The 14,310-nt window shown below is 37.3% G+C and overlaps 2 protein-coding genes across 7 annotated transcripts in view; one reads left to right on the top strand and one right to left on the bottom strand.

Annotated features, from left to right (window-relative positions):
• FAM114A2 (family with sequence similarity 114 member A2) overlaps positions 1 to 14,304 on the bottom strand; it is a 51,634-nt gene extending 37,330 nt beyond the window's left edge. The window contains exons 1-9 of one of the 6 annotated variants that reach the window (XM_050793937.1): positions 14,235 to 14,294; positions 13,670 to 13,811; positions 10,098 to 10,321; positions 9,632 to 9,731; positions 9,123 to 9,215; positions 4,810 to 4,901; positions 3,496 to 3,630; positions 2,537 to 2,695; positions 1,754 to 1,877 (exon numbers count right to left, since the gene is read on the bottom strand). In XM_050793937.1, the coding sequence (XP_050649894.1) occupies positions 1,754 to 1,877; positions 2,537 to 2,695; positions 3,496 to 3,630; positions 4,810 to 4,901; positions 9,123 to 9,215; positions 9,632 to 9,731; positions 10,098 to 10,307 (913 nt within the window). In that variant the 5' untranslated portion in view covers positions 10,308 to 10,321; positions 13,670 to 13,811; positions 14,235 to 14,294. Of the gene's footprint in view, positions 1 to 1,753; positions 1,878 to 2,536; positions 2,696 to 3,495; positions 3,631 to 4,809; positions 4,902 to 9,122; positions 9,216 to 9,631; positions 9,732 to 10,097; positions 10,322 to 13,669 lie in introns of all 6 variants that reach the window. The other 5 variants (XM_050793938.1, XM_050793936.1, XM_050793934.1 and 2 more) reach the window with 5 other exon arrangements.
• The window catches only part of LOC126956755 (ubiquitin-conjugating enzyme E2 L3-like), a 1,010,865-nt gene that overhangs the window by 399,948 nt on the left and 596,607 nt on the right, over positions 1 to 14,310 (top strand). The gene's annotated exons all lie outside the window — the stretch shown is intronic.

The raw sequence follows: 14,310 nt of genomic DNA, 5'->3' as shown, positions 1-14,310 counted from the left end.
CACCAAAACTCAACAAGTGGTCATTTCTTAAAAATTAGTTGCAATGAACTATATTGCAATATACCTGAAACCATAACATAAAATTTTGTACACTAAATTAAAATCCATTAGGTCTTTTACCCATGGTGATTTGACATTTAGAATATATTGGTTCTCTGAGTTACGCAGATTTTCCAAATGCCAATACATTTCCTTGTAAAATATAAAAAAGTGATATTTTAACAAATATGATCACCACAAATTTCATCAGAAGAGTCTATAAGCACTGGGAAGCTGTCAAGCTCACCACAGCAGCAAATAAGTTTTACAAAGTTTCAACCTTCACTTACATTTTTATCATGAGTCACAAATAAATTAGTTGCTTTCCTTGAAGAAAAGGCTCACTTCATTCATTTTCAGGAAAATGTGTACCAACTGTCCTATTCTGAGTAGTCTCTGTGACTGTTATCCTTTCAAGTAAAAATGGTATTCCATGAAAAAAGCATGTAGTTCAGCTCACAACTCAAATAATGTAAGTGCTTTTCCTGAGACAAACATCATACTTCAGTAGGCATCACACGGAACATTTGTAAGACGCATATTTAAAGGTCAAGATTTAATAAAAGTAATAATGTTTACTGCATCATCAAGGACAAGATTAAATAAACCTGGCACTTTTTTTTTAACTGCCAATGCATGGCAATAAAAATGCAATGACACTAGTAGACTTTGCTAACATCTTGATCCATGTTATGGCACCAGCAATTTTATGCATGATTGTTATTCACCATCAGCACAAATGCCAAAGCAGAAAAAAAAAAAATCATAATAATTTTTAAAAAATTCCTAAGCAGACAACATCTTAGTATTATGATGCAGAGTTTTGACTCATAGACGCCCTGAAAGGGTTTTGGGAATTCAAGGGTCTACAGACCACACTTTGTTCATCATTGATTTAACCTACTACATGGGTGATTATCTCTACGTCTTAATGAAACCTGAGAGAATTTTTCCATTCACTTTTAAAGTTTAAAACTGATTATTTCATCAAGAAAAGGCAAAACTGTATTCGTTAGATTCCACTTTTTAAAAAAAGATCAGTTAGTGTATAGCTTAGAAATATTTCCTGCTAAAATGTTAATAAAACAATCCTTAGAACTTAACATTCAGTTGCCTGGCAATTATGCTTTATGTCAGTCATCTCATTTCCTGACCCATCTCATTTTCTGATAATTTTGCAAATACACATAGTATTTACATTTTCTGAGAAAGAAGATATTAAAATATGGCATAAGGGTTTTCAAAATTAAAAAAGACAAACTATCACCCACATTATGGATAACTGCCACCCTGCATGCCTCAATTCAAGACAGAATCAGGGGTTACGAGAGTCAGAGAGGCAGAGGTAAAGTACCTAGGAATATAAAAGCTCATATGAATGACCAGTCAAACTGAGGCAACAATCTGAAGAGAACAGCTTTCTAACTGCAAAAACAGGCAAAGACATGAGTTGCAAGATTAGACCTTGAGAAGTCACAAAGAGTTTGGTTGGAAGGAGGTAGGGAGACACGGGCATAAGGCCAACTGCCCCCATCAATGCGTAGTCAGGTGCAAGGCTGTAGAGAATTTTACACAGAGAATCTGCATTAAATTTTCACTGAAAAAGTAAAATCAAGCCAGTGTAATAAGAGAGTAAATAATTTATTTCAAGGGCAATGCAATGCATACAAACACACTGCATCCTCTCCACTCAGATACTAAATTTCAGTATTACCTTTTTTCTCTTCTTCCTCTTCTTCACAAAATTCTGCTAGAGAAAATGCTTCTTTGAGTTGCTCTAATTCAACTTTTAGAGTTTCTAATTCTTCTCCACTCAGAGAATTAAGGATAGATTTCACCTGAATGGATATAAGAATAAAATGTTACAGGAGTATGAAAGAAAAGAAAAACATTCACAGATGAGGAAGAGACTATATATAGATCATATTGAAGTCAAAATTACGAGCTGACCAGTCAGCACAAGTTATTCCTTAAGAACCTTAACACAAGAGGCTGGTTATGACAGAAAGGTAGGGAGACTCTGTACTTCTAAAAGTAATACTAGCCAGAAATTCCTGGAAATTATCAGTGTTTAACAACGGCTTAGAAATCACAGAAAAATGAGATAATCTTAAATCAATTAAAAGCTAACAGGTAACTGTACACAAATTGGCAGCTCAAGTCAACAGGTTTCTTGGCAGCCTAGGTCAAAAAAAGTAAAAACAAGACAAAACAAAAACCAAAGCGAAGAAAAAACAACAAACGTCCTATTAAGACCTGTTTGTTAATCTGCCTTTTTCGTCTAAATTTAAAGAAATAATACTTGACTAATTCTATTTCTAGCAATTAGTTCAGTCAAACATCAGTTTTTAAATTTATTTTGTGGTAGTATTTCCAACGCATCTCAAGCCACTATCAAAAATACATTTCATCTTCCGAATGTACAGAGAGAAAAGAAACTATGCAGCATTCTTTTATTTGAAGACTTTTTCCAGTTGAGATTTTGGCTTGGAATTACCTTTATTTCACTTTCTCGGGAAAGCATCTCCAGAGCTTCTAGATGTGAAAGGCCTTGAAATTCATCAAAGAGTAACCCATAATGAGTTTTCTTTTCTGTTTCCATAGTAACCTCATTGGAGTTCCATATCTCTTCTTTCTCCTTCGCCTCTCGTAAAACCTAAAAAGAGATGGAGGCATTACACTGTAGCAAACAATGAGAGCTCAAGGATGAGTTCTGAGAATTGAAGGAAGCAAAGCTTAGACATATTACAGTACAGAGGATTGCCCTTTCATTCTTGGCATTGCAATTCAAATCTGGTAGACTCAGGAGCTACAGAAAGAAAGATGATCACACATAATTTGAGACGGTGTTTCACTCTGTCACCCAGGCTGGAGTGCAGTGGCACGTCTCTGCTCACTGCAACCTCTGCCTCCTGGGTTTAAGCTATTCTCGTGTTTCAGCCTCCCGAGTAGCTGGGATTATAGGCATATGCCACCATGCCCAGCTAATTTTTGTATTTTTAGAAGAGACGGGGTTTCATTATGTTGGCCAGGTTGATCTTGAACTCCTGACCTCAACTGATCCACCTGCCTCGGCCTCCCAAAGTGCTGGGATTACAGCTGTGAGCCACCGTGCCTGGTCACATAATTTGATCCTAGAAAGTGCAAATAACACCCAAGGAACCAGTTTCTCTGAAAGTGATTTAAACATTAAAAAGAAAAAAAAAAAAACCTGACAAGGTTTAGCATTTTGTACTGCACTGATGGGAGGATCCTGCAGAAAGGAAACAGGAGGAAAAAACAGCTGGGTATTTCTGTAAACAGTAGAGCTCTCACCAACCCCTGACCCCCCAAAAAACGCCTTAATAAAAATATTATTGAAAATTATTGAAAACACTAACAAGGTTCCAAGTAAACAAAGGCAAAAATACAGATCAAAACAGAAACAGGAAGTAAACAGGTAAAGATAATCAGTACCTGAGATAGTGTAGCATTTCGGTTCATCAGACCCTTGGTTCTTTTAAATCCAGGATCCCCTTCAGCTATCACATCCATTGTCTTTTTTCCAATGAATTCTAAGGCATCCAAACCCCCACTGATAACACTCTTTCCCTAGAAAATACACGAAACCTCATTACAACAATATTGAGAAAACATAACGGTATGCATATTTTTACTATTATATAAAAATAGTGGCTAACAATACCAAGCATTGGCAAGAATGTAAGGCAAATAAAACAATCGCACACTGCTTATGGGAATGTAAATAGGTATAACTTCGTTGGAAAACTGTTTGTCAACATCTACTACAGCTGCATGACCCAGCAATTCCACTCATGGTTACATCCTAACAGAAATAAGTACAGAGGTTCATCAGAAGACATGTACAAAAATGTTCATAACAGCTGTTTGTAATAGCTACAAACTGAAAACTACCCCAATGCTCACCAACTATGAAATGAATAAATAAAACGTGACAAAGCTTCACAATGAAATACAACAAAGAAAATCAAATCTTCCACACAAACTCCACCATAGATACATTATACAAACATAATGTTGTGTGAAAGAAGTTAGCTACTATATGTGATTCCACTTATGTAAAGCTGAAATGCAGGTAAAATTAACCTATGATGGTAGAGGTCAGGATTATGGTTATCTTGGTGCAGGAGAGGGGAAGACACAGGAAACTGGGAGAGGACACAAGATGGTGGGGGGATCTGCTGTACGGTAATACTGTTTCTTACTCTGGGTGCTTCACACTGAAAATTCAAACAACACTTATTGTTTCATTCTTCTGTATGTATATTTCAATAAAAAGTTAAAATTTAAAAAAATACTAGCTATCTATCCTCATGTAGCAAAGATATTTAGCTTCCTAGACAATCCTTTCACAAATCTTTTTAATCATATATAGTTTCGCAAATATCTGTCAAAAAGATCACATTTCCCCTTTGCCTAAAAGATGCAACTATGAGAAAAATATTTTTGTAAAGCAGACATTTTTTTAGGGCCACCAAATTAAGAATTCGTAATACATATATTGCCTCTCTGTAACTCCTACTCCCTTATTGATACTCCTTTATTTCCTACTTTCATCCTTATTGCTTTAATGAAAGTTTTCAAGTAGCATCCACTCCACCCATAAGATCAAAGTGACTGGTCTTCAGTGGCCTGGACTCCTTTAAAAGTAATCAGTCCACATGTATGTTCAAAGAAAAGAGAGAGAAAGATATGCAAATTCATTATAATTATGGAAAGGAACAGGCCACCTTGCACTTTTTTACTTACTGTGCTCTGAACAGCAGTAGAGATAGTTGAGAATACACCAAATGCCCCAGCCACTGGGGAGAAGTTTTCATTCTCTTTGGCATTTGTCTCTCCTACAAGAGGGAGGGGATGTGTAAACATGAAGCACAGGTCCCTTAACTCTTATGCTTTATTAGCATCTATGTGAATTTTTTAAAACTAGACCCTGCCTACTACACACACGGCTTTAGCCCTTTTTATCATTTTAAACCATTTGCTTATTTTAAAATGAAAGCTAAGATAGGCAGTTTTCATTTTCATTTCATTTCAAAAATAAAATCCAGTTTTGTAAACAAACAGCTGATATACACAACAGACTACATGTTGTATGATTCCAATTATATAATCTTCAGGACAAAGTCAAACTATAAGGTCAGAAAACTATAAGATCAGTAATTGCTGAGAACTGACAGTAAGTGAAGCAGAGTGACTACAAAAGGGCATGAGAGAACTTTTTTGGGGTAATAAAAATATTCTTATGTCTCAATTATCTATACAGATATAAGAAACATTCCATATATCTGTATTGATCATTCTATAAAGAATGTTTTCTATATCTGCATAATCACAGTGTACTATGATTACATAGTATAAACAGAAGTATACATACTGGTCAAAACATGTAAAACTGTACATCTAAAAAGAATAAATTTTACTGTGTGTAAATTATAACTCAATAAACCTGATTTTTAAAAATCCAGTCTATTTTAAATTTTGTCCTAGAAAATTATGATTAGTAGAAATCAAACAGACATACATTACAAAGATGGGTATATTTAAAAAAAAAATCTATTAACTTTAAAAATTTCACATAGGAAAACAACCATTATACCAAATAATTTAAGTATTATTAAATACTCTATTATCGAGAGGACTTCCACTTCCAGCCATAATAGATTAACTGGTATTAGATACGCCCTCCTGCCACAACAACTGAAAAACTGGACAATATATAAGAAGCAACTGTCTTCAGACATAGGACAATAGGCAGTACAAGACTTTGGTTCACACAAGAAAAAAAAAAGTAAACTTTACAATTGGCTTGGCTTTCTGTATAGAGGAGCTTTCCAGGCCATGACAGAGGGAGGAGAAACCCAAGGAGGGCATGGCAACCAGTATGAGTGGAAGAAACGGAGACTGGAATCTGGGAATGCTGAAGCAATCGGAATTTGCAGGTCAGAAAACCACAGAGAAGGAAGCTACATAGCTAAAGAGTTCTAAGAACCCGCATAGGCATGCCCAAAGACAACTTTAGGTGTTTTTGCTTAAATACCGCACTGCTCAGGCACTGGGAGACTCCACGAGTCTGTACAAAGAACTACCACAGAGCTATAAGCTTAGCAATCCCCAGAGATCATGCTGAGAAACATCTGACTTCCAACCACCAAAGCAGAGACTTTATTAAACACCTGGGAATTAAGGTAGAGACTTCAGAAGAGTCAAGCCTTAGCAGTAAAGATAAATAGTACTTAGTTGGAGTAAAGGCCACTCTAGACTCACCCTAAACAAGCTTTATAAAAAGCCTTGGCCAGGCATGGCAGCTCACACCTGTAATCCCAGTACTTTGGGAGGCCGAGGCAGGAGAATCACTTGAGGTCAGGAGTTTGACACCAGCCTGGCCAACATGGCAAAACCTCACCTCTACTAAAAATACTAAAATTAGCCGGGCATGGTGGCGCATGCTTGCAATCCCAGCTACTTGGGAGGCTAAGGCAGGAGAAGAGCTTGAACCCAGGAGGCAGAGGTTGCAGTGAGCTGAGATGGTACCACTGCACTACAGCCTGGGCGACAGAGTGAGACTCTGTCTCAAAAAAAAAAGAAAAAGAAAAAAAAGCCTTAAAAGCATCAATTTAAGTTGCAAATACCTTAACTGCCCGCTGACAAAAGGAAAGCAGAAGATAGTACCCTTTAAAGGAAGACAACAAAATCCCTAACAGATGATCAGTGACTTCCATCAGTGGCCTATACTTATCTCAAAATTCTGAAAAGATACATGTTGACTATAAGACATATCCTTGGCGGAGGAATTAACCTCCTTCCTCAGGAACTTTAGAAGATAGAAGGGGTTTAGTATCAAAAGGCAGTCCATTGTAATTTTGAAAAGTTCTCCCTGTTAAACTCTTTATTAAACTAAAACTTAACTCCATATAACTTCCACTGAGTAGTACTAGTTACTAGTTCTCTCCCAATAAACCATGAATAATAAACCTAATCCTCTTCTCCATGCTATTCTTCAGAAAAAAGACCAGTATATTCTCCCAATCTCCCTTCTCTAGATTACCAGATTCAATATCTCTTATAAGACTTTCTCTCATAAGACTTTAATTCTAGACATTTCACTATTGTGAAAGAAAATAAAACCTCAGGACCCCAAATTTACTATGCCAAAAGATAAAGTTAAGCTGAAAGCTCAGTTACACAAAAAACTGCCTTTCCTTTTGTTCCTAAGCAGAAAGGCCAGACAGAAGGCCAGATGTTTCCACAGGTAGCTACTTTACGTTTACTTTATCTCATGTAAACTGCCAATTTACTGAGCGTAAGACACATACATAATTTACTCTACCTCTGCTCTTTCCTTTTACACATAAAATGTGGATTCAGTGAACACTGACCAAAGATTCAAAAGAAGGCAACCACTTGCCCCTCTTATCTACCCTCCCCTTTCTTTTCTTCCTCTTTCCCCTACAGCCCACTCTTTCTCCTTTAAATATTGAAGTCCCCAGACCCTCTTCAAAAAGAGTATGGAAGATAGACTGTTTCTGTGGTTTGTGTTCCTTTTTCCCAGGTGTATCCTCAAACTTAGCAAAATAAACCTCTAACTTGATTGAGACCTGTCTCAGATACTTTCTGATTTATACTATCTAGCTCACTCTTTTCAGGATTCACTCAGTTTTTCAAAGTCCTTCTTAAAACATGGCCCTCTGTGGTAGGTATCTTTCAGTGTCATGAAGATGCTGTTGTTAACATATTCAAAGCCACTTCTAACCCCCTTTTTCCTTGCCTGCTAAACCCATATCCTGATCTTGAGGTTTCTGATAATGCCCACAACTCACTCTCTCAGCACCTCTTGCTGCTACATCAAGAACATGAGATCCTGTTCCAGGCCATGGCATTGGAGAAGAAACATGCTTGGGACTGCTGGAAAACATTTCCCCTCTTTAAAGAAAGAGGGATGCGTGAGGAGAAATGACACTTCCCATCTACTTCATTCCTGACTTTGAGCATGGTTGTTTTAGAACACTGTACTTGGAGCTGCAGTATTATCAGGCAACCATAAAGTAACTATACAGAAATCAACAGAGAATACTGTAGAGAAGCCAGCCCAAAACCTTGACATCATTGAGCCACTAAACTAACTCTGGAACAGCCTACTTCTAGACTCCTTAAGTAAGAAAAATACACTGACTTTCATTCACACATTCTGTTACTTGCAGCTAAAATAGTTTAACTGATGCAGGCATCACTAAGAACAGTGCCTTCAATTCACATACATAGTCCTTTGCAGCCATGTTTATGCAATGTAACTTGTCTCCTAGCCATAAGCGATCCATGGACACATGACCCAAATTTAGACTGATCTAATTCTTTTACCTAGGAACTCAGAAGTGGAAATAACTGATGCCAGAATTCAATATAAAGCTGGAGCTGAGGAAAATAAACAGCGAAAGTCAGTCTGCTTCAAGAAAAAAACAGACAGATCAACAAAAAGAAACAAGAAAGACAATAAAGCCCATGAGAGATGAATACAAACAAGGCCTTGAAAAGATTTATATTTTCTGGTCCCAGGCCCTCTAGATTTCTGGTTATAATTCTAGCCTTCATGGTTTGAGAGCAGGTTTCTGTCCGATCAAGGCCAGCCTCTAGAATTAAACTTAGTCTTCATAAAAATCTGAACACAAAAAGAATACACACCCAAAACAATACATTAAAATATTTTTCTTGTGTCACACCAGACTCAGATTCAGCTAACTCTTACTGGTCTCTCATTCAATTATGCCAAGCAAAATGCTAAGCAATTTTTATATTGTATATTCATGGCCTTATTTGTTAAATATTTACAACAATCACTTGAGATATAAAATATTCTATTTCAGATGTGGAAAGTGAAGTGAAGGGACACATAAGCGATTAAATGACATAGATGTCTAACTGGGAGCTAAAGATTCTAAATTGTTTCTCACTACAGTCCCATGATGCCCTGAGTATCAGATGTCCAATAAATACCTACTGAAAAATTAGTTCAACTGCTCCATTTCAATTCATAATTCTAGGTCTTTATGTTTCCATATACTGACCTGCTACATACTTGACTTCAGTTGAAATTTCACTGGGACTAGGGATTCCAAGGGAAGTCTCTGCCTTCTCGATGACATTTGAAATACCTTGTCCTAATGAGAAAAATGATAACTTTTTTTTGCTATTTGTCACCAAAACTGAAGAAACAAACCAAAATTCAAACTTGAAGATTTAAATCAAGTTGATTTAAATGATTTAAATTTAAATAAAATCATTTATGACCACAAGACATGTTATTTTGACAATATGTAACTAATCTTGGCACTATTTCCCTAAAAAAAAACCAAAGAATAAGTTCACAGTAATCATTCCTAGACTTCAATATTCTAACGAGGAAATGCTACAAACTCTAGTGGCAGTATACATCAGCCCATCATTACTAATGCATCCTCAAACTATAAAGCCTTCGAGTAAACATGGAAGGAAAAAGATTTTTAACAAAGTCATATGCAACACAGATCCATATAAAATACACACATAAAAATAACTAAATGACTGATGATCTTACCTACTGTGGCAACCGTGGCCGAGGCTGAAGAGAGTATAGACTTGCCCCAGCTCCCCCAATAACCCCACCTGGTCTGGGGTACATCTTTGGAAACATTATCCTAATTTCCCAGTAGGCAGAAAAACAAAAGGCAAAGAAAAATGAAAAAAATTAGAGGAAAATGAGAATGCACGGACAAAGTATCTAATTATTAGCCAAAAGCATGGGTGAACAAATACATATTATTTAGCTAAAAAAATGTATTGCTTGACTGGCAGATATATGCTATCAGTATGTAAGCACCATGTAGCAAAAGCAATTACTCATAAAGACATTTATAGCATGGAAAAGACTATATTTTAGGTTGTAAAGACAAAAAAATAAGAGCAATTCTAAATTGGTATTTATGCCAAATTTCTTTTAGCCCCAACACTTTTTAATCCTAGTATTTTCATAGATACCCTATTTTGTCTGTGGTCTGTGATACCTGAATAGGGAGAACTTTTGAAGTCTCAAGGTCACTGGAAGGTTTGGTCTCTGGTCTTTTCCGAGTGGAAACTACAGGTTCTGATTTACTCTCTGGCTTGGCACCTTGGTCAACAAACTCAGAATTCTTGGCTGGCTCACAGTTTCCATCTTCAAGGATGGGGGCTGCTTCAGTTAGCAGTGGAGTCTCAATATCATCTTTATCTGACATGATTAGAACATCACCTGGTAAAATTAAAGCCCCCCACCCAAAAAAAAAAAAAAACCTTTTATATAGGCTTCTTTGGTATAAAGTATTTGTTTAAACTTTTTAGTTTGAGATTATCATAGATTCACATACAAGTACAAGGAATAATGCAGAGATCCCACATACCTACATCCAGTTTCCCCCAATTGTAAAACTTACACAAATATAATATCACAACCAGGAAACTGAGATCAATGCTATCCACTGATCTCATTCAGATTTCATCAGTTTTACATGCACTTATTTGTATTTAGTTCTATAAAATTTTATCACATGTAGAGCTTTGTGCGACTATCACAATCAAGATACAGTTCAATCACAAGGATTCCCTTGTGCTATCCTTTTTTAGCCATAACCACTTGCCACACTCCTTCCAACCCAAAGCAACTACTGATCGCTCTGATGGACAGGTGTTCTTCATCTCTGTAATTTTGTCATTTCAAGATGTTATATAAATGAAATCATTCAGCATGTTATCTATTGAGATTGACTTTTTTCACTCAGCATAAGCCCCTCAAGATCCATTTAAGTTGTGTGTATCAATATTCCTTCCTTTTTATTTCTGGGTAGTATTCCATAGTATAGATGTATCACAGTTTACCCATTTATCCATTGAAGGATATCTGTATTGTTTCCAGTTTGGGACTATTTTAAATAAAACAGCCATGAAAGTTCATGTATAGGTTTTTGGGGGAACATAAGCTTTCATTTCTCTGGGGTAAATGACCAAGAGTACAATTGTTGAGTCATATGGTTAAGTTCATGTTTAGTTTTACAAGAAACTGCCATACGCTTTTCCAGACTAGCTACACCATTTTACATTTCCACTAGCAATGTATGAGTGATCAAGTTTTTCTGCATTCTTGCCAGCATTTGACACTGTCGCCATTTTTTAATTGAGCCACTCTGACGGTTATGTGGTGATATCTCATTGTGGATTTCAGTTGCATTTCTCTAAGACCTAATAAGGTTGAACATCTTTTCATGTGCTTATACGCCACCTGTATATCCTTGTCAGTGAAATATCTTTGTATCTTTTGCCCATTTTCTAATGAGATTTTTGAGAGCTCTTCATATATTCTGTATATGTGGTTTACAAATATTTTTTTTCCAGTCTGTAGCTTATCTTTTAATTGTCTTCATAGGGCCTTTCGGAGCAAGTCTTTAATTTTAATGAGGTACAATTTACCAATTTTTCCTTTTATTGTCCTTAAAAATCTTTTTAGTTATTAATCATTCCTACTTCAATTTTTCCAGGACATTATGAAATTTAAACCATCAGATGGGATTTATGTCAGATCAACTTCTGAATACCAATGTTACTCAATTCAATTCCTTCCAGATGTAGAGCTCTTTGGCAATTAAAGCCAACATACTATTAGTGTTTCTACAAAGAACAGACACTAGTTTCCAGGATAACCAAGGATTATCAGGGTAGAAAATCAATACATCTCACACATATGTACACACACGCCATAGGTATGTACTGATATATACTAAGTGCAGAATTAAGACCCAACCCATGCCATCAAAATGTTTCTAATGTATTAGAAAAGAAACGCATATTAAAACTAAGGCAGACTGGATGCAGCACTATAACTGAGGTGCTGCATTCAGTCAACACACAAAATGCTGAAACATCCCTGCCAGACCATCCAACACACAAAATGCTGAAAAAGACAGAACTCCATTAGAATCAGACAACGTAATTCATGAACAAAGTACCTGAAATAAGTCTAGAGCAATGGTCACAAACTGGGAATTCGAGTGCCAAATCCAGCCCTCAGATGTTTTTATTTGGCCTGCACGGTATTTAAACTTTGCAAAAACTAGTTGCCAACATTTAAAAATCAGACCTCATATAAAAATATAGGCTTCCAACTTCTCACTTGTAAAATTGAAAGATCTAGCAACACAGGGCCCACATTCAACTTTCTAATAACCAGCTTGTGCCAAATAGCTGCTGGGCCCTTTTAGCTGGGGCAGTTGCTCTCCAGCTCCCTATAACCTCCCATGCAAATCCACTTCACTCAAATTATGCTATTATGCTACCTGATTAACCTCTGTAGGCATCTGAGTTGGCAACACCTGCCTTAAAAGAAGCATACGATTTTGACAGATGATGATGCCAATGACAGGATTCAAGGATATGGAAACAACATGTGGGTACAGCCAAAGGCCTGAGGTCTGACAGTATAGAATATGGACAGTTACAGTAGGGAGTAAGTAGTTCTTCTCCCATGGCAGGGAGAAGAACAATAGGAAGGCAAGAAGCTAGAGAAGTAGATTAAGACAACACTATGGAGTTCAGAATATATGGGTATATAATATAAACACATTATACATTTCCAAAACACACAGAGAAAAAATCCAGATACAACTACTCACTGACACACAAACCAACTTAGAAGTAGCCATTCATTCACTTGCAAACATTTTTTGCGTACCTACTACGTACCAAGTAGTACCACAGTACCTGTGGAGATAGAGAAGTAATGTAGCCATTTACTCCAAGGGCCTAATAGGAAAGACGAGACAGTTTTTGCACAAAGTTCAACTAATGTTCTGTGTATATGAATAAATGTTTCCTATCTTTTCCTTATGCTCTCTCCAGGTTGCAACACATCATTATCATCATCATAAATAAATACAGTATACTATATGTAGAATATATAATATACATATTACATAAATTTATATAATTCCATGAAAGACTGGAAGGACATACTCCAAAATATATTTTTAAAGACAGGGTCTTGCTATGTTGGTCAGGTTGGTCTTGAACCCTAGGCCTGGCCTCAAGCAATCCTCCCCTGCCTCGGCCTCCCAAAGTGCTAAAATTACACAAGCGAGCCACCATGCCCGGCCAAAACAGTCCCTTTACTAAAATATTAAACACTGGTTATTTCTATTCTTTCATTTGTGCCAGATACTTGAGCTAAGCCAGAAGAGAATTTTTTACGGTGATGGCTGTTTATTTTATCATTACTATCGTTATTAGAATGACTGTACCATCTCTATTCTCAACTCATTCATAATCTAGGAGAAAGGTAAAACAATAAAAAGGAATAAACATCAAGTACGTGGAACTGCACTATTTAGTGTTTTGTAAGTCTTCCAGGCATTGTGTAGTAAGCGTGTAGAAATAATTGTAGTTTCTTCTCCAGTTATTTTCCCAATTGGAGGAGAAAGATTCCAATAACTGGAACACTAAAAATTAAATGGCTGAGCCATATCTTTAAGAAATAAAAACGCATACGCTTACACACACACACACACATATATACACATATATATATTATATACACTCTCCCCGCCCCATTTACCAAAATGGAGAGCAGTACAGCTTAGTAGCTAAAAGCACGGGCTCTGGAGTTAACTTTCTTCCTGTCCTGCAGCGATTGTGGGGAAGTCAAGTCACCTGTCTGCCTCTCCGTTTCCTCATCCGTCAAATGGGGTTCTGGGTCCCTATAAAGATTCAGTGACGCGATATGTGAGGGGTTCAGAACAGCGAACGGCACGTAACCGCCCACAGGTTGACAGCTGCTATTAGTTGGTGTGGTGGTGGTTTGTATCCTTATTATCGTTATTAATACGGCTGTCTCTAGAAGAGCAAACATGCGCTCTCACTTCTTCCCACATCCAAGAATGGGTCCCAAACGAGAGATCCGGTGTAAACGTCCGCTCCCAACTAAGTTCTCAGGCGCTGACAACAAGAATTCCCTCACACAAACGTAGCGCTTCAATCACTAAAGCGCTTTCACAGCCCTCGACCCTGCCGCGAGATGTAAGCCGCCCACCGTCAGGTCACCGCCTCCCTCACGACTTCGGCTGCCCGAGCCCGGCCCCTGAACCTCGCACCCCTACTGCCTCGTCCAGGAAGCTCCGCACCTATCCGGCCGCCACCCTCAGAACAGCCACCGCAGCCGACTCGACGTTCCTACTGCCCCGGAAGTGCTCCTTCAGC

This window comes from Macaca thibetana, chromosome 6 (assembly GCF_024542745.1).
Source record: "Macaca thibetana thibetana isolate TM-01 chromosome 6, ASM2454274v1, whole genome shotgun sequence".
In the NCBI taxonomy this organism is placed as follows: domain Eukaryota; kingdom Metazoa; phylum Chordata; class Mammalia; order Primates; family Cercopithecidae; genus Macaca; species Macaca thibetana.
This window is presented reverse-complemented; position numbering and strand designations above follow the sequence as displayed.